Genomic DNA, 22,868 nt, shown 5'->3' with positions numbered 1-22,868 from the left:
TGTTGAATCCTCCTCCGGGATTCAATACATCAAAAGGGGAGGGAAAGCCTTCGTTTGAGGATTTGGTAGGTACATTTGTGGCTGAATCTGGAAAGAGGATGGCTAGAACTGAGTCTCGGCTTGATAGCATGAAGACTCACATAGGAAACATGGGTGCTACGATGAAATCTTTGGAGACACAAATTGGACAGTTGGCTAATTCTTTGAGAGATCAGAACAGGGGTCAATTTCCAAGTAATACGGAAGTTAATCCAAAAGAGTAGTGCAAGGCAGTCACTTTGAGGAGCGGAAAAGAATTGGAGGTTCAAAGTCCCAAGGAGATGGTGGAAAATGAGAAGTCAGTGGAAGATGTTGAGTTTGAGGTTATAACAGAGAATAAGGTTGAGGACTCTAAGACAAAAGTTGTACAACCTCCTGCATTTAAGCCTGTCATTCCATACCCTCAGAGGTTCAAAAAGAAGAGTTTAGATGATCAATTTGCAAAATTCCTTGAGATTTTTAAGAAGATACACATCAATATACCATTTGCTGATGCATTGGAGCAAATGCCCAACTATGCCAAGTTCATTAAAGATGTGATGTCTAAAAAGAGGAAGCTGCAAGAATTTGAGACAGTGAAGCTTAATGAGGAGTGCAGTGCCATCCTACAAAAGAAATTACCACAAAAATTGAAAGATCCAGGGAGTTTTACTCTTCCTTGCTTTATTGGTGGTTCTCATTGTAGTAAAGCTTTATGTGATTTAGGAGCAAGTATTAATTTGATGTCATTTTCTATTTTCAGGAAATTGGAGCTTGGAGAAGTTAAACCAACCACTATCACCCTACAGCTTGCAGACAGAAGTCTTACATATCCAAGACGGATCGTCGAGGATGTATTGGTAAAAGTGGATAAGTTTATTTTTCCTGCAGACTTTGTGATTCTAGATATGGAAGAGGATAATGATGCTCCATTAATCTTTGGGAGATCGTTCCTTGCAACTGGAAGGGCATTGATAGATGTGCATAAGGGTGAACTCACCTTGAGAGTTGGTGGAGAAGAAGTCATTTTTAATATTTATCATGCCATGAGGGGATCAAATGAGGTAAGTACTTGTAAAAGCATTGATGTTATACACTCATGTGTATCCTTTGACTGTGCAGGAACTAGGGACCTTTTGGAGAGTTGCTTGGTTGGAGCTGCTGAAGTTGTTAGTGAAGACGACTGGGAAGTGAAAGAGCAACTGGTGGCTCTTAAAGTATTGCATAAAGAAAAGAAAACGGATGTGTTGATTGAGGAGTTGAACGTCAAAGAGAAAATAGAGGTAATATCACCCTCTCCTGAACTGAAGGAATTGCCAAGGCACCTATGTTATGCATTCTTAGGAGAGAAGTCGACATATCCGGTAATCATATCTTCCTCCCTTACTATTGATGAAAAAGATAAATTATTGAGAGTATTGAGGGAATATAAAACTGCATTGGGATGGTCGATTTCTGATATTAGGGGAATTAGCCCCACTCTATGCATGCATAAAATTTTAATGGAGGAGTCGTATACTCCTTATGTGGATCATCAGAGGATATTAAATCCGGCAATGAAAGAAGTTGTGAAAAATGAGGTGCTTAAATTGTTGAATGCTGGTGTGATATATGTTATTTCTGATAGTAATTGGGTGTCTCCTGTACAAGTTGTACCGAAAAAAGGTGGAATAACTGTGGTTAAAAATGAACATGATGAATTAATATCTACTCGTACTGTAACTGGTTGGCGAGTTTGTATGGATTATAGAAAATTGAACAATGCCTACCCGAAAAGATCATTTTCCATTGCCTTTTATTGATCAAATGCTAGATAGACTTGCTGGTTATTGTCATTATTGCTTCTTAGATGGTTATTCAGGTTATAACCAGATAGCTATAGCACCAGAGGATCAGGAGAAGACTACTTTTACGTGTCCCTATGGCACGTTCGCTTTTAGGAGAATGCCTTTTGGGCTATGCAATGCACCGGCCACTTTTCAGAGGTGTATGATGGCTATATTTGCAGACATGGTGGAGGAAATCATGGAAGTCTTCATGGATGACTTCTCGATATTTGGCTCTTCATTTGATCATTGTTTACATAACTTATCTCTTGTGTTGCAGAGATGCCAAGAAAAGAACCTAGTTCTTAATTGGGAAAAATGTCACTTTATGGTCCAAGAGGGCATTGTCCTGGGACATAAAGTATCATCTAAGGGATTAGAGGTGGATAGAGCCAAGGTGGTTGCAATTGAAAAACTTCCTCCACCAAAGAACATCAAAGGAATAAGGAGCTTTCTAGGACATGCGGGGTTTTATCGGAGATTCATTAAAGATTTTTCTAATATCACTAAACCCTTATGTAATTTGCTTGAAAAAGATTCCACATTCATATTTGATGATGATTGTTTGCAGGCTTTTGAGAAAATCAAGAGGGCATTGGTGACAGCACCAATCATGATAGTGCCGGACTGGAAGGAGCCCTTTGAGCTGATGTGTGACGCAAGTGATTATGCCGTTGGTGCAGTATTGGGCCAAAGAAGAGAAAGAATGTTTAGGGCAATCTATTATGCAAGCCGTACTATGGATGCTGCACAGCAAAATTACACCACAACTGAAAAGGAGATGCTTGCTGTAGTATTTGCCTTCGACAAATTCAGGCCATATCTGATCGGCACAAAAGTAATTGTTTTTACTGACCATGCAGCCATTCGCTACCTATTTGCCAAGAAGGATGCGAAACCACGCTTGATAAGGTGGATACTGCTATTACAAGAATTTGACTTCGAGGTCAAAGATAAGAAGGGAAGTGAGAATCAAGTGGCTGACCACTTGTCAAGACTTGAGCTAGAGGATAGGAAAGAAGAAGGAGCAATACAGGAAACATTTCCGGATGAACAACTTTTTGAGGTAAGTTCAATACTCCCTTGGTTTGCTGACATTGCGAATTTTTTGTCTTGTGGTATTCTTCCTCCAGATCTGAACCACCATCAGAAAAAGAAGTTCTTTCATGATATCAAATTTTTCTTCTGGGATGATCCTTATGTGTATAAGAGATGTGCTGACCAAGTGATTAGGAGATGTGTTGACGGTGTTGAAGCACACCAAATTCTTGAGCTATGTCATTCATCTGCATATGGTGGACATTTTGGAGCGACACGAACTGCAGCTAAGGTATTGCAATCAGGATTTTTCTGGCCTACTTTGTTTAAGGATAGCTATACCTTAGTGAAATCATGTGATAGGTGCCAAAGGTTAGGAAACATTTCTAGGCGTCACGAATTGCCACTGACAAATATTTTGGAAGTGGAACTTTTTGATGTATGGGGCATAGATTTCATGGGACCCTTTCCCCCTTCTTTCGGTCAATCTTATATTTTATTAGCTGTTGATTATGTGTCGAAATGGGTGGAAGCAATTGCCACCAATACTAATGATGCTCGTGTTGTAGTTAAGTTTGTCCACAAGAACATCTTCACCAGGTTTGGAACACCGAGAGCCATCATAAGTGATGAAGGTACGCATTTTTGCAATAAAATTTTCAACTCACTGTTGGCTAAATACAATGTGAAGCACAAAGTGGCATTAGCATATCATCCTCAGTCGAATGGACAAGCTGAAATATCCAATCGTGAAATTAAGCAAATTCTAGAAAAGACTGTCAACACCAACCGGAGAGATTGGGCTATGAAGTTGGATGATGCGTTATGGGCTTATCGGACTGCATTCAAGACGCCTATTGGGATGTCTCCCTATAGGCTAGTGTTTGGGAAAGCATGTCATCTGCCGTTGGAGTTGGAGCATAGAGCATTTTGGGCTGTGAAGAAATTAAATTTTGATTTGAAAGCTTCTGGTGACGTTAGGAAACTGCAGTTGAGCGAGATGGATGAGTTCCGCAATGATGCATATGAAAATGCCAAGATTTACAAATAGCAGACCAAGAAGTGGCACGATAAACTCATTGTACGAAGGGAGCTCAAACCAGGACAACAAGTACTCTTGTTCAACTCCTGTCTGAAGTTGTTTCCTAATAAGTTGAAATCACGTTGGTCAGGTCCATTTTTTGTGAAGACAGTGTACCCTCATGGGGCGATTGAGCTAAAATGCAGTGATGGGAGGACCTTCAAGGTGAACGGGCAGCGAGTTAAGCCATATTATGGAACTGAAGTAAGGCAACTTGACAACATTCCTTTGGGCGGATCGACTTGATGTAAACTTATGGTAGTCGGGCTGAAGACGTTAAACCAAGCGCTTATTGGGAGGCAACCCAAATTTTCGTTTCTCTTTTGCATTTTGTTTTCGGTTTTGCTTTTATTCTAGTATTCTTATTTTTAGGTTGTTATATTTTTTTTTAGTATAGTGTGTGCTTATATCTTCCCAAAACTAATGAATTCCACTTGATTTATTTTCAGGCATAAAAAATGAAGAAGAAAAAATTTTTCCCGAAAGAATACCGCACCTGCGGTATATTTTTGAGCGCACCCGCGCAACATGTCCCGAGAGAACACCGCACCCGCAGTTGTTCCTGCACCGCAGCCGCGGTCGATTAATATTGAATTATGCAACATTTGCCGAGAGCACACCGCACCCGCGGTCTCTTGCACACCGCACCCGCGGTCGATAGTTTTACAAACAAAATGGGGCAGAAATTTTCATAATCGAAGAACATCTTCTCAAATTTCTCTCCTTCCTTCGAAATCTTTTCTCAAGAACAAACTTTTCACACTCAATTTTTGTGATTCCTTCAACAAATTTACCACTCCAACCTAAATATCTTCATTCATTCCATCAAATATCACTTTTCTTTCCACAAAAATCAACATCAAACCTAGGGTTTCAAAGGGGCTCGAAAATTTCTTCAAATTGGATGGAGCTTTGATTTTATTCTTCAAGAAACATTTCAACATAATCAAGGTGAGCAAATCCATTGCATATTTGTTGAAATTTCGAAATTGAAGGTGTTATTTGCTATGGAAGGAAATTACGTTTAGTGAAGTACATTCTTGGTATTGTGGATATTGTTGATTGGATTGTTGTTTATATTGTTGAGGTGTGCATATTGTGAGTATTAAGTTTGGGGGAGTGCAAGAATCATTAAATTTTGTGAATTGGATTGAGGAGAAGTTGGTGATTGAAAGGTGTTCGATAAAATGCCTCCAAGAAAAAAACAATCTAAGGGTGCATCATCATCTGTGAATTACGATGCAAACAGGTTTTGGGACGAACAAGCGAAGGAGAACTATGGAAAGATTTTGAGCAAGAGCATTATAAAAGAAAGGGGATTTGATCTTAGTTTCCCTCGAACTGAAATTGGACTAATGCTTACTGCTCGGCACTGGGATGAGTTTGGCAGGCAGCCACAAGATGATGTCATTTCGTTGGTGAGAGAATTTTATGCTAACCTCAAGGTTAGGCATGATCAGTTGAAGGTGTTGGTGCGAGGAAAAATGGTAGCCTTTGATGCACATACGATCAATACGTTATATGGTATCCCTCATGTAATGCACGATGAATATGAAGAATACCGGGCTGAGCATGTAAATTATAATAATATTCTTCAAACAATTTGCATAGAGGGAGCGGAATGGAGAATGAGGGATGATGTTCATGTTAGCCTAGCTAAGTCTGATCTCAAAAGTGTTGCAAAAGATTGGTATTCATTTATTTCTGCTAGGATTAAGCCTACTGAGCATACCACCACAGTCATCAAGGAGAGGGCAATTCTTACTTTTTGCATTATGACGGGGAAGACAATTGATTTAGGTCAATTGCTTCAGAGTTCGATGCTTGAATATGCAAGAGGTAACTCTCCTAGTGGACTCCTCCACCCTTCTCTTATCACTGATTTATGCCAAAATGCGGGAGTGACTTGGGCAGTAAATGAAGAATTGTTGAAGCCTAAAAACCCCATTGTGGTAGTTCAACCACATAGGGTAGTTAGAGGTGAACATGCTGCGGCACGTCGAGCAGAAAGGGAATTTAACAGATGAGCTGCAGAGAGACGTGCTCAGGCTCAAGCTCAAGAACCACAACCACAACCGCAACAATGAAATAGGAGAGATAGGTTGACCCAGTTGGAAGAAGATATGCAACAACACCGCCAAGAAATGGATGCATTTCGGTTTAGGACCGACACATTTATGGGATATATGATGGATTTTACATCTGTCTTGGCTCGGCAATTTCCATCGGCTTCAAACTCTGGCAATCCATTCCCACCTCCTCCACAGTGGCCACCCATATACCACCCGCCGGAGTTCCAACCACCACAAGATGACGAAGATGATGAGGATGGCGATGACCACTGACGGTCGTCGCCCGAAGTTTGTGTATTCTCCTAATTTTCATGCTTATTTATATCGAGGACGATGTGCATGTTTTAGTTTGGGGGAGATTTGATTTATTTTATGTTTGCTTGTGTGTTTATTTTCTTTTGTGTGTTTATTTATTTATTTTGTGTTTATTTATTTTTGTAGTTGTTTGCTTGTTTGTTTATAGTCATGAAAATTTTTATTTAAAATGGCCAATGATGAGAAAAGAAAATTGTTGCATTAAGAAGAAAAGTCATGTATTACATTCACGGTAATCGATCAATTTGAAAAATTTAGAGAACAATCATGAGATTTGGTAAGTTTGAGATTTATAATTTCTATACAACTCTTTGATTTTCATTTGACATCGAAATAAATTTTTGCAAACACATATATGATTGAGGCAATCTTTGATTTTAATTGGGCCTATTTATATTCTTCATAAATATTCATTTGAAGCCCTCTTGAGCCTATATGAAAAAAAGAATTGTGTTCTTGAAATTTCTTGGAAGCCAAGCACTTTTCTTTTGAGATGCATTGAGATACCATTTTCACGATGATTAGATTCTACTTTGTGTTGGTGAATTGAGATTTTGTCTAGAACTATCCAAACATCACTCAAGGCGAAATACGGACAAATTATGATTTAGGAATAATTTAGGTGATTTTTGGATCGATTGAGCCGTTCAAGCTACCAAATAAAAAGAATTTATCATTTGTCACCTCTTTGAGCTTAAATGAATTCGAATGGCACACGTTAATATGTGTAAAAGACCCCCATTCGATGTTCTTTCAAATATCCCACATTTACTACCCCGTTGAATATCTTAAACATTAATTTCCTACCTTCTCAAGGGAGTAAGAATTCAAAGGATCAAAGAAATGAAAATTCTCCTACAAAAGAAAAGAAAAATGAATGATGTTACATTGATGAAGTTAGAGAAAAATGGGAGAAAAAGAGATGAAATAAATAAAAAAATTGGAGATAAAAGAAAAAGTGGAGTTTGCAAAAGAAATAAAATTCAACTTACTCCCTTATTTGAACTCCTAATCTTTATTTGTAGCCATGAGCCAAGGCCTAACATTATAACCATTGAAAATCCTATTAACCTAGTCATAGTTGTCCAATATACTAGTGGAGAGTGATTGGGAGGATCTAGCTTATGGACAATCGATAAACACTTTCATTGAGTAAGAATCTTGATCAATTTTACACACACCTCATTGCATCAAATATTTATTGGGTATCCCTTTCTTGAATGAATATTGCTTTGAACCAAATTTTTACCGGAAAAGACCTCTTGATTTGTGTTTGTAAAAATTGAAATTGATTGAGAGAATGTTTTGAAATATGAGTTGAAGAGATTTAAAGTTAAGAAAATTAACCGATTGCATGATTTTATCCGGATGAACAAGTGGTTGGATTGATTTGAATTGTGAATGCATGAAGAGTTAGTTAAAATATCTTGAGGCCAAGTTCTTTAAAATATTTCATGACTTGTTTGTTTGTGTTGTTTTGTTTTGCTCGGGACTAGCAAAATCTTAAGGTTGGGGGAATTTGATAAGTGCAATTTATTGTAATTTTATTACTTGTTTTTAACTTGAAATTTTGTTATTCTTGAGCAGGTTTTATGTGATTTGTTGTTGTTTTTGTTGTTGTAGTTTGGAAGCTTAGAATAGAATTTGGAGTAGCAAATTGTTGAATTGGAGTAGTGCAAAAGATAAAATGGCCGAAGTATGATCGCACCCGCGGTATCATATGGACCACACCCGCGGTCCCTGAAGATAGAAATAAAAAATTCTGCCGAAGCATGACCGCACCCGCGGTCCTTCTTTCACCGCACCCGCGGTCCTTCGCAAAACAGAGTCCGAAAAATCTGTAACTTTGTGGACTTCGAATAAAAGAAGAGGAAAATGGTGTGCTGCGTGGGGAAGTTTGTCTGGACTATAAAAGGCTTCTATTATTCACCATCTAGGGTATTGGGGAGCAAAGGAAAGGAGAGGAGGCTACAAAGAAAGGATTGAAGCTCAAGTTCATCATCCTTGGAAATCTATTGCACATTTCTGGACAGAAATTTCATTGCACTCCAAATCTCTTGTTCTAAGTTCTTCTTTCTTTATTTTTATTTGATATGTCTTGTTTAAGATTCATGTGTTGTTGTGTTATTTTTATTATGAACTAATTCTTTTTTCTAGAGGAATGATGGAACAAAACTAGACACCATGTGTTGGGATTTATGAATTATGCTATATAAGTTTTCCTTATTGTTCATTTGTATTTTTCCAATCTTAATGCTTTCATTTTATTGACCATATCTTGAATGATTCTTATGTTTATAATTTATCACTTGGAAAAGAGAATTTATAAACAAGAAAGGGAAAAATACATCGATGGTATTTATATAGTTCGGGAGGACATATATTGCTATTGAAGCCATTAAAAGAAGTTATTGCTTATTGTGTTATTTAATTATAGATTGTTGACGGGGACGTTACAATCCTTTGTTAGATAATTAGTATCTACTTAGCACTCGGGAGAGGGAGTAGATAATTTAGAATTCTTGGCTAATGTATAATAAGGACATTTATAATATAGCTACACAAAATAACAGATGGTGGATAGTTGCGTGAAATCGGACCTCTAGATCTTTTATTTCATAGTTATTTGTTATAAAAAGTTTGGTGTTATAATATAATTAAATTTATTTTCAATTTAGTTATTGGTGCAAACAAATCTGTCCATTGATTTTTCTAAATAAAATTGAGACTATTTTAATTGCAAGCATTAATATACATTTAAATACGTACTCGTCGTGGGATCGACACTTGTACTCGACAATACATTTTATTACAACTTGACGTTGTGCACTTGCAAGCAATTAAGAAATCACGTGACAAGTCCTGATAGTAGTTAACTTTACCACCAGAGAGAAAATATCAGTGTAACCAATGACTTTCCTTTTCACCTTTTACAACAAGTATTTCTTTGTACCGCTTGCTACCGTCATGTTCTAACCGGTACTCCCACTTGCTATGTAAAACCTTTTTACCTTCAGGAAGTTCTGACAACTCCCACATGTGATTGGATGACAGTGAATCCATCACATCTTCCATGGCTAATTCCCACTGTTTCAAGGTCTCATAAACATCCGATTTATTTTTCACAAAATAAACCCAAAATTTCCTGCTCGAATCGTCAACAATAGTGCCATAATATCTTGAGTCATCTCCAAGAGATGTCACAGGAGATGGTCCATATACATCAGTACCAGCTCCAAATCCTGTCGATTTCGGTTCTCTAACCTCTTTTGAAAAGCTCACCTTTTTCTGCTTTCCAAAAAATACAGCTTCACACAGCTTGTGTTCAACGATCTTTATTTTCGGTAGTTTTCCAGTTTGAAACAAGCATTTTCATTCCCTTCTCACTCGTATCCCCAAGCCTACTATGCCATAGACTTGAATTAGCTCCAGCATCCACAGCCGCTAATTTATTTCTCAAACTGGAAGTCATATTAAGTGTTCCAGTTTTCTTTCCTCGAGCAACAATCATGGCTCCCTTTTTCACTTTCCAGGAACCATCACCAAAGGTCACCTTATGACCTTCGTCGTCAAGCTGTCCCACTGAAATCAGATTGTGCGTCAACTTTGGTACATGTCTTACTTTATTGATTTTCCAGACAGATCCATTTATCATCTTCATCCGGATATCACCCATACCAATTATTTTCAAAGATTTTCCATCAGCCAGGAAAACTTTTCCGTAATCTCCCGCAATGTAATTATCGAATACATCACGATTACCAGTGGTATGAAACGAAGCTCCCGAGTCCATAACCCAAGAATCAACCGAGCTTTCCATGGATAGTAATAGAGCATCATGTACCTCCTCAGTAACAACATTAGCGTCGTTCTTTGTTGATTTGCAATTCTTTTTCAAGTGACCAGTCTCACCACAGCTCCAGCACTTCATATTCTTTTCAAATGTGTTATTGTCTTTTCCATTTCTTGATTTGGATCTACCATGCCATTGGTTAAAACTCTTTTCGCCACTCCTGCCCCTTCCTCTATTCTCGAGATTTAGAGCAGAACTTGATGATGTTCCTTCACCAGAATCCATCTTGCGAACTTCCTCGGCAAGAATTTGATCTCTGACATCATTGAATTGTAGCTTTCTTTTTCCAACAGAGTTGCTAACCGCTGCCCGCATTGGTTCCCAATTGTCTGGTAAAGACGTCAAAATAATAAGTGCCTGAATCTCATCAATGTTAACTGTGAGACAATCGTGTTGAATTCATTGATTTATTTAGCCACCGATGCATCTTCTCTCATCTTCAAGTTAAATAACTTCTTCATGAGATGAACTTTATTATTTGTCGATGGCTTTTCGTACATGTCCGACAAAATGAACATCATCTCCTCCGTTGTTTTTGCCTCCGCCACGTTATGTGCCACGTTCTTCGTTAGGGTCAATCGTATTACACCTAACACTTGTCGGTCAAGAAGCTTCCAGTCATCATCCTCCATCTTTTCCGGTTTCTTTCCAGATAGAGGTTGATGCAACTTCTTGCTATACAAATAATCAATAATCTGTAGTCGCCAGAACGTAAAATCTGTACTGTCGAACTTGTTGATTCCCGGTCTCGATCCATCATCTCCAACCATCACTTCTCTAGCCTTAGCAAAAAATCTAAAAAATCTTTTCTGATGTGGAAGATCAGACAAAGCTGCAACCACAGAGCATACTCAGAATTTTTAAAATTTTCACAACAAGGCTCTGATACCAGTTGTTGGGAAATTACCCCGAAGCGATGCCGATCACGATGATAATAGCACACAAAAAACGCGGAATAAAATAACCAACAAGAACACAAAGATTTACGTGGTTCACCCAATATAGGCTACGTCCACGGAGCACTGCAACTTTTATAACTGGAAGAAATATTACAACAAGTGTATACACCAATACATTCAATATTTCTCACTCCCAAACCCCCGAGTATACCGAGAAAATAATTTCTCTAACTCACACAAGAGAATTCATGCACTTAAGAAAAAAATACACTCTTTTTTTCTATGCACTCTCTTTTTATCAAAGCTGAAAAGCTTTTGATTTTGGGATACAATAACTGAAGGAATTGAGCTCTATTTACAACTAAAACCCTCAATCATTTTTGTAAACTTTCCGACGTGCGATTCCAATTTATATTAATTTATTTAATGTGTGGGCCCCACCTCATTAATAAATCTCACATGCCAACCCAGACCAATGGGACTCTTCAGACTTCCAAATGACCATGTATTTTGAACGTTTTTATGATAAAATAATACAACTAATTATAAACCAACCCATTCATTGAAGTGTTGGCAGGACCATCTTCTTTAGCTCTCATATGCATCTCAGCACCTCTAAATTAAGAATATAATGGTGAACTTTAAAAAAGAATGTGTTTCTACGGAAGTAACTTGGGAAACCGAGAGATTTTAGGTGATGCAACACTTGATCTGGGGAAAGGAACTGGTAAACATACATCACCTCTATCAACCATATAATCCAACTATTAAAGAAAATTTATTATTATTAAATGAAATGAAACTTCATCGTACAGTGAAGAGGAAGATGGAACTTATGTATGGAAGGGGTAGTGCTGACTTAAAGAGGTTGGTTTCTCAGACAGTTCACGACGATGGATACAACGTTCTCTGGTAATAAAAGTCGTGATACCCCCATTATTCCAACCCGAATAGATCCAATTTAAGCCGACGCGACCAGTGCCGTATCCCATTAACCAAAGGGAAGGGTCCGTATTAAAAACAATTAGGACTAAGGTAGAGGCCCAATAACCTCCTTAGGGTCCGGATTATTTCTCTTTCTACTCAAGAAAAGTTTTATCGGGTAAAGTCTAAGCAGCCGAGTACATTGTTATTAAACAAATGAGAACATGGGTACCGAGCGGTTGAATCAAGAGCTCTTTGACCTGAGTAAAAATATGAATGGCGGTGAATAAAGTTCTTTCCATGTAAAACTTTATAAAAATATTATGTAATAAGAAAATAATCTCGAAAGAATAGTGATATACTATTCAAATTAAAAATTACTCAAGATGGGCTAATATCGTACTAAATCTCCTATTTATGGTAACTTACCATACCATAGTCCTTGTCGTACACGGCCTTTGGCCTTTCGTACCTCTATAAATACCATGTACTTTTGAACTTTGATTCATTCGCTCATATGCTTACACGAGCACTATTAAATTCATACTTTTAAGTTCGGTCTCCGGGATGACTTAAACATTGGAGAGGCTACACCGAAAACACCTCTGGTTCTCTCTAACATTTGTTCATCCCCACTATATCCTACTCGGTCATAGTTAGCTCGGCCTTATATAGGTCAGTCACCTCTTGACCTGGACATCTCTGTAGGATAGTATTAAAATTTTATTATTATTTAATATTCATGTGGCGAAGGCATAGTTCTCATTCTTTCCTCAAATAAAATACAATGAATGTTGAAGTATTTAGCTCACCATACCTAACCAAATGTACGTGAAATTTTTGTTATCATCAATCAAAGCTGTCTGTGGAAATCTTTGTAAAACAAGAGATAAAATGATGAGAGGTAGAGGAAGACAAGGTGGCAGAAGAGGTTGTGGCCTAAATCGAGAAGGGGGAAATGAATAAAGTATTAACCTATTCAGAGTGGTGAAAATAATGCCCCACCACCTCCTCATCCCTGTTTAGATATGACTCAGATCACACGGTCAATCACTTCAACTATAAAGAAAGTGTTGGCACAAATACAAGCCAAAAACCCGGCCCCAAGCCAGAATGATGTTACGGAGGAGATGAGAAGACTTTGGGAAGAAGTGCAACAACTATGAGAAGCTCGGGGAGGACACTCTCCACCTCTGCCCTCTGATGTCCCTTTTTCAGCGGAAGTACTAGCAGTCGCGCTCTCTTAACATTTTCGATTTCCCAGCATCGGGGAATACAATGGGAAAGGAGATCTAGAAGAGCATCTGGCTTGGTTTGGGAATGTTTCCTTACAACACCAGTACAAATACTTCCGGTCTTTCTCAACACCCTAGCAGGAGAAGCGCAACAATGGTTCAATCTGATTGAGCCTGGAAGTAGTAGGACATTCCAAGACTTCAGTAGGATATACTCGCATAAATTTGCTAGTATCAAGAGGAAACCGCTCACTACGTTGAGTTTATTCAGCATGAAGCAACAAGAGCAGGAGACTCGCGGGTTTATCTCCAGAGATTCAATGCAAAAATGTTGGAAGTTCCCTTTGCTATGCCAGACTTACTGATCAACACCTTCATCCAAGGGTTGAGGCTGGGGGACCTCTTCAATTCACTGATGAAAAAACCTCCCACTATTTGCAAAAGCTTACTAGCCAAGTCGGATAAATACATCAAAATGTAGGAAGCATAGACAACTCGGGTGGAAGAGCCCACGAAAGCCCCATGGCGATAGAATGAGGCTCAACCAGAAATCTTCACAGCTCGGCCTACACGAGCCAACCCAACTGCTTTGCTTGGAAAATTTGCTGCATATACTCTATTAAAAATGAGCAAGTCCCACACTATGGAAATCTTTTAACAGAGGTACCTCGTTTAGAGACCACGAGGAAGCGATAAGGGTCCTTGAGCACTGCCCTCCGACAAGTATTGTGATTTTTACAATTATTATGGTAATACCATTGATGAATGTAGGCATTTGGTAGAGAAAATTGAGCGCATAATTCAGAGAGATTGTGGCGTGAAAACCATATTGGTTTGCACCACAGAAGATAATCGGCCACCCAAGCGAGCGAGAGAAGAAAAAAACCATCACACGGCTCCATATACTGTTAGAGTAGATGTCCTGCAAGCCAACGGTTGGCTAGGGAATTTATTGACTCAAGTGAAATAAGCAATCTTTATTTTAATATAATTTAACTTTTTATGGTATTGTTATACTTTATCTGTATACCCATACAAACAGCATAGATAAATTCCTTGATTATGCTTTAATACAAATGAATCGTAATTCGATGTTGAAACTCATTTGTAAACAATGCATATTCTAAATTCGTTCCTAGTCGATTCAGCCGCCTAAAACAGGGATAAAGGTCGCTTGAGCTCGAGACTAGCATCTGTGATGTTGTGTACTGCGTTTCTTGGTAAGGGCATGGAGATGTCCAAACATGCAGATGGGTAGTCATATGATGATTATACCGAACAACCCTCCCTCGGACTTTCCAAGTGGTTATCATTCATCGAGAGGATAAGTCCGTGGTTATGATTGTACACCATTAGTCCTTACGACCCGGGACAAAACTGAGGCTCTATATGCTAGGGCTGTGCTTTGACTCGTTTACCGGCTCCACGAGAGTCATCAGGTGGCGAGGTTGGGTACAGTTGCGACACATATAGGAGCCAGTGCATTGTAGTCGGGGATTCACCGCTCACCTACGGGTGTGGATATCCTATGTGATCTGATGAAATAATAGTGCATGGAATCTCTGGCCAGAGTATGAGATGTACGTTAGAGAATGAGTTCTCAAATAGTACACGCGATGCCACTATTATAGTTATCACATAGTTATCGAATTAATATGCAACCCTCGATGAACCAATGGTTGCAGATTCGATCGGGATATATGAGATGAAGGGACCGTACTGTACGTTAATCATAATCGACTGGTTCTTGCAGGCACTATCAGTGATACCTAGGGGATCATGGGGCGATGCTACTAGACGCTCTTACCATGATCCGATGGGTGCAATCAGAAATGAGTTCTGACATTCTTGATCAAGGTGTGGATAAAAATAATAGGGCTAACTAGGGTAAGCCCGAATAAAGGATTATGTCCTGAATCACAAAGAGTTGTGAACCCACGGCTAGCTGTATCCCTGAACCATTGAGGGTCACACAAGTACTGGATTGTTTGTTCCCGTTGAGAGAGTAAAATTCAAGGAGTTGGATTTATATAGTAAATTCAAAAGAGTTGAATTTATGATAACTAAATTTTGAGAAAATAAATTCAAGGAGTTGAATTTATAATATAGTAAATTCAAGAAGTTGAATTTATGAAATTTGGAGAGAATAAATTCAAGGAGTTGAATTTATAAAATTTGATAATTTAATTTATTAAACTCAAAAGTTGGGTTTATTAAATATTAAATTTTGGAGGTGATAAAATTCAAGGAGTTGAATTTATAATTTAAATGATAAATTCAAATGTTGAATTTATAATGTATTTAATTTATTAAGCTCAAAAGTTGAGTTTATTAAATATTAAATTTTGGAGGTAATAAATTCAAGGAGTTGAATTTATAATTTAAATATTAAATTCAAATGTTGAATTTATAAGGGATTTAAATTAAATGTAATGAGTATATGTGTAATAGCTTGTAGGAGTACAAGACCAACATACATATTATTAAGGTTCTTAATTGGACTTTAAAAGATTAATTAATTAAACTAGTTGGACTAGAATAATTAATTGATTAATCTCATTAAGTATTTAATTTAATTAATGGTCCCTAAGCTTATATATGTGTGTATTAAGCTTAGGGTTCATTAACAATTTTGAAAACCCCTAGCCTCCACCACCTTGATTCTTATTTAGAAACTTGCATACAAGAGTTTCATGATTTGGCATGAAAATATTTGTAGAATCTTTAATTGATTTAATTATATAATTAATTAGGTAAATTAAAGATTAGACACAATCATAAGGATTTGCTCCTTGTTTTACGTGAAGGGTATTCCAAAATCTTTTGGCAAGTTTTAAATAAACATTCGGGTCTTCCAATTGGGATTCACGAGACTTTCAAAAATCCTTCAAATATTTTGGCCACTCTTCAAGAAAAGAGATTTGAGTCATCTCTCAAAATATTTTTTTTCTACAACGTTAAAAGTTCTTCCAAATATTCTAGTGCTATTTGGAAGAGGAACAAATCATCTAGTCGTGGACCTGATTAGAAGAAAGGAGTCTCTTGAAGAAAGTTCGTAGGGATTCATCAAGAGCTAATCCGTTTATACCGGATTAGTTGGAGTCACGTGATCTAATTCACAAAGGTATAACATTTCAACACCCTATGAATGTTTATATTTAAATCATACGAGCGTCCAAAGCAAAATATATTTTGATTGTCAAAATAAATAAAAAATTTTAAAACTTCCGCTGCGTTTGGACGTGTAGAAAACCGAGATCCAACATATACTATTTTTTTTCCTTGTGTGAAGGCCAACGAAACAATTTGACCACAAAATTATTAATATTAATGAAATTTTTTGTGCTGCATATGGAACATGAAGTCTCGATTGTTCTTATTTGATACCAACGTCAAATTTTCAAATCTTCAAGTGATGGATTATCAAACATGTTGGAAACTTAATTTCGGTGGTTTGACAAACTAAAGATTAAATTTATTGAACTATCTGATCATGAACTGACAGTTGCCTAACTGAAGATTAATGCGTAGATTATTGAAGGCAACTGAAGCCAGCTGAAATGAATTTACAACTGACTGATCAGTTGAAAACTAATCAGTTGAGCAGAACTGGATTTTCAAAGACAACTGACTGATCTGGACAAAAAAGTTGATGAACCTTAGTTCTTTCATTTTTTATTTTCTAATCATCTAGCTACTAAATATATGCATGCAAAGAAACTAATGTTACTAATGAATATATCAATGGCATCTCTCAACCTTGTTGATTATAAAGCTACGCTGGTGCCTTCCACTTTTTGTAAATATTTAAATTAATGGATTGCTATTGCATTTATTTGGTAATACTAGAAATATAAATTTAAAAAACGTATACAAATTTAATTTAGAACACAACAGTAACTGAACTACATATAAATTTCATTTTTTACATTAATATAAATATGCAACCAACAGAGACAAAACAATTCAGATGATACAACCTAAAAGGAAAATATTTATATTAACACTGATATAAATGGAGTTATTCTTCTCATTGTCAGCATCTGGAAAAGTATCACACTCAGAATTCACAAAAAAAAAATCAGACTATGTTGTTGCATTATCTTTAACCGAAACTGTTGGAGTACCGGCTTTCTCGCATCCAAGGTACAGCGTAAGTTTAAATTTTAGTTTCGATGTTCGAAACGTTCCTTGGGCTTCGTATGATTTATAAAATCCCTAGGGTGTTTATTGTTTACCTTTGCATATTTAAAGCTGGACACTAAATCAGTCTGGGATTAGCGGACTTGGTCCTTCTTGTAAATCCCTATAAAATTGACCTCCTTCCTTTTATCTTCTAATCAGGTCCACAATCGAAAACTGATTCCTTGATTAGATCGTACTAGAGATCCTAAAAAAATTTTGCATTGAGACTGGATCGTCGGAGTTTCAGAGATCTCCCGACGATGATAGCCATGGAAGTGGCCGTGAAATTTTTCTTTAAAAATCTCAAGTGGCCGAAATCTTAGAGTGAGAGGAGAGGGTGAGAAATTTTGGTGGACAAAATTTTGTGTGCAAAAACTTGTGCCATTTCATATTACCCACAATGAGATATTTATGGACTTTGATTCATGACCATATCAGAAGTCCTTCTCCTATTAGGATTCATAATCCTAATCTCATTAAGATTCCTATTTTCATTAATTAATTAAAATTCTCATTTTTTATATGTCATGCAAAGGCAGCTCTTGATAATGCATGATATATATACACACACACTAAGTAAATAATTTGATCTTATTATAACCTCGATCGACGATCAGACAGTGACGATGTACCGAGGGTACAAATCTTGTTCATATAGTGAAAATACAAAATTTCGAAAATCAAAATTTTCACTTATCCATTTTTGGCAGCTGTCAATTTTGTGAACTTCTTCACCAAATAGACAGTTTTACTCTTCTCACTTAATTAGCAGTTAAGTTAACGTCCATAACTTGCAATACATGGAATCCATTTATAAACTCAATTATAAACAATCTTTCTGATATTCATCATACAACAATCGCCAATCTAAACTCCTTGAGATTGACTATTTCAATGGAACACATAATCCGATACTTGTGTGGTCCTCAAAGGTCAAAGTTAGAGCTAACTGTGTGTTCACATCTTCATGTAATTCAGAATAATATTTGTTCTTATTCAGGCTTACCCTAATTTGCCTCATTCTTTTCATCAACCCCTTGATCAAGAATATCATAGCTCAAGTCTGATTGCACATGTTAGATCATGGTAAGAGCGTCTATTGCATCAATTTATTGATCATAAGAATGTAACACATAATTTATTATTGTACCCATAGAATCATGGTTAGAGCATATAGTAGCATCGGCATATGATTCCAAAAGTATCAATTATAGTACATGTCATTGTTTTGAAAGGCAATGCCTGTCATTGTTTTGAAAGGCAATGCCTAGGACCGCCTAGGCAGCATTCGGTCACCCACCGCCTCGATTTTTATAAAATCAGTGGCTCTAGGCAGTGTTGGAAAAATCGATCGCCACCCGCTTAGGCAGTTTGATTTTTAAAAAAAATTGGTTGAACAAATTTTTGAATATTTTGTTGAAATATATGCATATAAAAAATTTATGCACATTAATATGAAGGTTAAAAAATAATAATGAAAATGTTGAACAAATTAGGCATATTTTGACTAATTTTTTATATTATAAGTATTTTATATATTTTTATAATTAATTAATATATTTAAAAAAAAAAAACCACTTAGGCAGCTGCTTAGGCACATAGTTACTAGGCGGTTGGTGGTCGTCCTCCTACCTTCTAGCTCTTTTAGCACTTTTGTACTTACAAGAACCAATATATTATGGTTAGCATACAATACAGTTCATTAACCTCATATATATCAATCTTATATGCAACCATTTATACATCGACGGTTGCATATCAATTTGATACCAATATTATGTATCTTTGAGTGATCATAGTGTCATCACATGTGTAACTATGAAACCACTTTACTCTAAAGCACATCTCATACTTTGTCAGAAATTTCTTGCACTATTAATTCATCATATCGTATAGGATATCCACACTCTTAGGTGAGTGGTGAATCTCAAACTACAATACACTAGATCCTACATATGTCGACACTATACTCAATCTCGACATCTGATGACACTCATGGACCCGACAAATGAGTCAAAGTACAACACTAGTATATATGGAGTCTCTGTATTGTCTAAGGAATAATGGTGCACAACTATAACCTTGGATTTATTCACTCGATAAATGATAAGTAGTTGGAAAATCTGGGGTGGATTGTTCAGTGAACTAATCATATGAGAACTCATTTGTATGATCAAACATCTCTATGTCCCTACCAATGAAACATGAGACACAATATCACAAATACTAGTCTTGAGCTCGAGCCAATTTTATCATGTATTTTAGACTGCTGAATCGACTAGGAACATGTTTAAAATATACAAAAACTATTAAATGTGTTTCATGATTGTCATAATATGCACGACCTCTTTGTATCATAATATAATCAAGTTCTTTATTTATGAAGCTTGCAAGTGTATATAGATAAATTAAATTCCCAAATGAATATAAATGAAAACTATTATTAAAACAAAGATCATTCGTTAGCATAAAGAGCCAACAAAGATCAAGCCTTCAGTTGATTTGCTGGATATTTATTCTAACAGTATACTGTGTTGGATTGGAAAAAATTTGTCATTTTAGACTTTATTTTGTCCAGACACTGTTTCATGAAACTTGAAATCATTTTTGCTAAAGCCTAAGCAAGTTTTGTCACTAGCTTGGTTTTGCAATTCATGAATTTTTCCAAGAGAAACAAAAGAGTTGTTCCAGGTGTTGACCAGCTTGATCAAATTTTATTTTTCAATCGATGTTTCTTGGAACATTCTTGGTATATTGTCATTTTCAGTGTCCAATAGACTTATTTTAACCCTAAGACTATCAAGTTCCTTTTGGAGTTACTCGACTTATCTGTTAGGATTTTCTTTTCTTCATTTACTTCATCGAATGATTGCGAAAGTATTTTATATTCATCTATCATATCATGTAGTGTAGTGATGAGATCCTCTCGTGTAAATTCATATGAGCTAATGTAAAATACCACATCTTTTGCATTATCCAGTCCTGGATCATTAGCTATTAGACACTAGACTAGCTCTTCATCACTCTAGCTGAATTAACTCTCTGAGTTGGATGACGCCGAGTCTGAGTCTGCCCATTTTCTTTTGTTTTCCTCAGCAACAACCACTTTATTATCCTTCTTCTTCTCGTATAACCTTTTGTCATCTTTGGACCTCCTCTTTTCAAAGGGCTTCTTCTTATCCTTTTTAGGCATGTTACAATCAGCAATAAAGTGATATTTTTTGTCACAGTTAAAGCAAGCTTGATTTTTATTATTTTGGCCCTTCTTATGATTTTAATAATCTAATTTTGATTGATTTTTCCTGATAAATTTACTGAACTTCTTGGTCAACAGGGACAGCCTCATTTTTTATATGTCCTGCAGAATTTTGACTATATGACTCTTTTTCAATTGTTAAGGCAGCAAGAGTGGAATCTAGGGCTTTTGTTAGCTGGGGAGTTGATGGATCTTTCTCAATCCCGATACCTAGCTCGAAATCATAGTCATTAAGAACAAAAAACAGATCATATAATCCGAGCTTGTTGAGGTCTTTGGACTCCCTCAGAACCATTGTCTTTACATCACATTATCTAGGCAAAGATATCATAACCTTCAAAACAAGTTCACGTTTAGTATAATCATTTCCAAGAGCATAAAGTTAAAAGAAAATGCTGCTAAATCATTCATCAAATTCATTTAATATTTTATTGGGTTTCATTGTAGCATTATCAAATTTATGTATAGCAACAGTGAGATTATTTTCCTTAATCTGATCATTCTCTTAACATAATTGAGTCAATTTTTCTAATATTTCTTTATTGTTTGAGCACATTTTTATCTTTCTAAACATATTATTATCCAAAGTTTTGTAAAGAATGTCCTTAGCTACAATGTCAAGGTTGGTTTTCTTCTTTTCCTCGGTATTCTACTCAGATCGATGCGTTTCAACCATTTGAGCTCCACTCTCAGTGACTATTATAGGACCATCTATGATAACATACAGCATGTAATCATTCTGAGTAGATAGAGCATTAATACGTATTTTTCAATCATCATAGTTTTCTTTAGAAAACATAGGAATTTTGTTAAACGAAGTCATTTGAATCTGTATGTCAAAGTCGAGAAAAAAATTTTTGTTGAAACTTTTTAGGATCGAAGATATGTTTAGATAGGTTGAATAAAAAATTTAAAAATTTCTCAAAAACTTAAGTTGTCCTCGAGCTGGTTTTAATAGTTGTTAGCTATCAAAACCATTTTTTTCTCGACAAGTCAGATGTAGTTGGACATTTGAAAAGTTTTTTTAAAAGTGATAAAATGTCCGGCTGGGTCTAGCGGATATTTATATTGATTTAACTTCAAAGTAAACAAGTTGAGATGGTAAATAAAGTACATAAAATAAATAACATGAATAGTTTTATTGAAGTTCGAAAGTTAAATCGTTCTATGTCTTCTTTTTATTCATTTAGAAAAAAATTTATTAGAAGAATTTGGTTTTACAACTTGTAACAACCTACTTTAGTGTAGGACTTATCGAATGTCTAATTGAAAGTCTTAATACAAACTTAGTACAAAGAAGAAAATCTAGTGGTATGAATCCTTCGATTCAACAATTAATATAAGACTGTAATAAATAGCTTGATAAAGACATCTTAGATTTGGAATTTATTTTGGCCTTTGGGAAAATTTTAAATGTTATTTAGAAGTCAATTTCACAATTAAAAATAAAACTATCGTAAAAAAAATTCAATATTACAATTTTTAAATGGGGAGTGTTATTCCTCTCCAAAAATTGTTTCTCTCCTACTCCACTTTTATTATTATTATCTTGACTTACAAATTTGTCCTTACTTAATTACTCCATATTTTTCTTAGAGTAAAATACCCTTATTTTTTAATTAATGACATGAAATTGAATATGAAGTAAAGCAGATTATCAAAAAATTATGCAGTTCAAGAAATTAGTGTCATTGAGATTGAGCTTTTATTTTGAAGTTTGTTTTATGTGAAATATTTGATTGAAGCAAACTTTTCTCATTTGAATTTATTTATATTTTATTGTTATATAATAAATTATATAAAATTTATTATATATTTTTTACATATATTTTTATATAAATATAGAAAAAAATCACAAAAACTCATGTGAGACGTTTTTACATGTAAATTTTTGTGAGATATATGTCTAACTCGATATGAATCAGAAAAAATATTATTTTTATGTTAAATTATTAATTTTCTAAATATGAATCAAGTTGACGTGTCTCAAGAAAAAGATCAATAAGATCATCTTACAAGATACTACTAAAAAAATTGCAATACACGAGAAATTTTAAATCTTTCGATTATATTATTTTTTTCAATTATAAAGGAATAAAAGATAAATAAAGAGAATGTATATAAAAAGGGAGAGAAAAAAATGTTAAAATTTGGAAATTTCATGAT

The 22,868-nt window shown here is 35.7% G+C and overlaps 1 protein-coding gene across 1 annotated transcript; it reads left to right on the top strand.

Annotated features, from left to right (window-relative positions):
• The first annotated feature begins 320 nt into the window (after window positions 1–320).
• LOC142528438 (uncharacterized) lies at window positions 321–4,209 on the top strand. Its single transcript, XM_075633488.1, has 7 exons — window positions 321–631; window positions 782–1,008; window positions 1,141–1,301; window positions 1,557–1,751; window positions 2,125–2,682; window positions 2,791–3,174; window positions 4,072–4,209. Exons 1-7 carry the CDS (start codon window positions 321–323, stop codon window positions 4,207–4,209), a joined length of 1,974 nt encoding a protein of 657 aa, XP_075489603.1.
• The last annotated feature ends 18,659 nt before the right edge of the window (window positions 4,210–22,868 follow it).

The sequence above is a fragment of the Primulina tabacum genome, chromosome 16 (assembly GCF_025594145.1).
Source record: "Primulina tabacum isolate GXHZ01 chromosome 16, ASM2559414v2, whole genome shotgun sequence".
NCBI lineage: Eukaryota > Viridiplantae > Streptophyta > Magnoliopsida > Lamiales > Gesneriaceae > Primulina > Primulina tabacum.
Note: the sequence above shows the minus strand (reverse complement) of the source record. Positions and strands in the feature narration are given on the sequence as shown.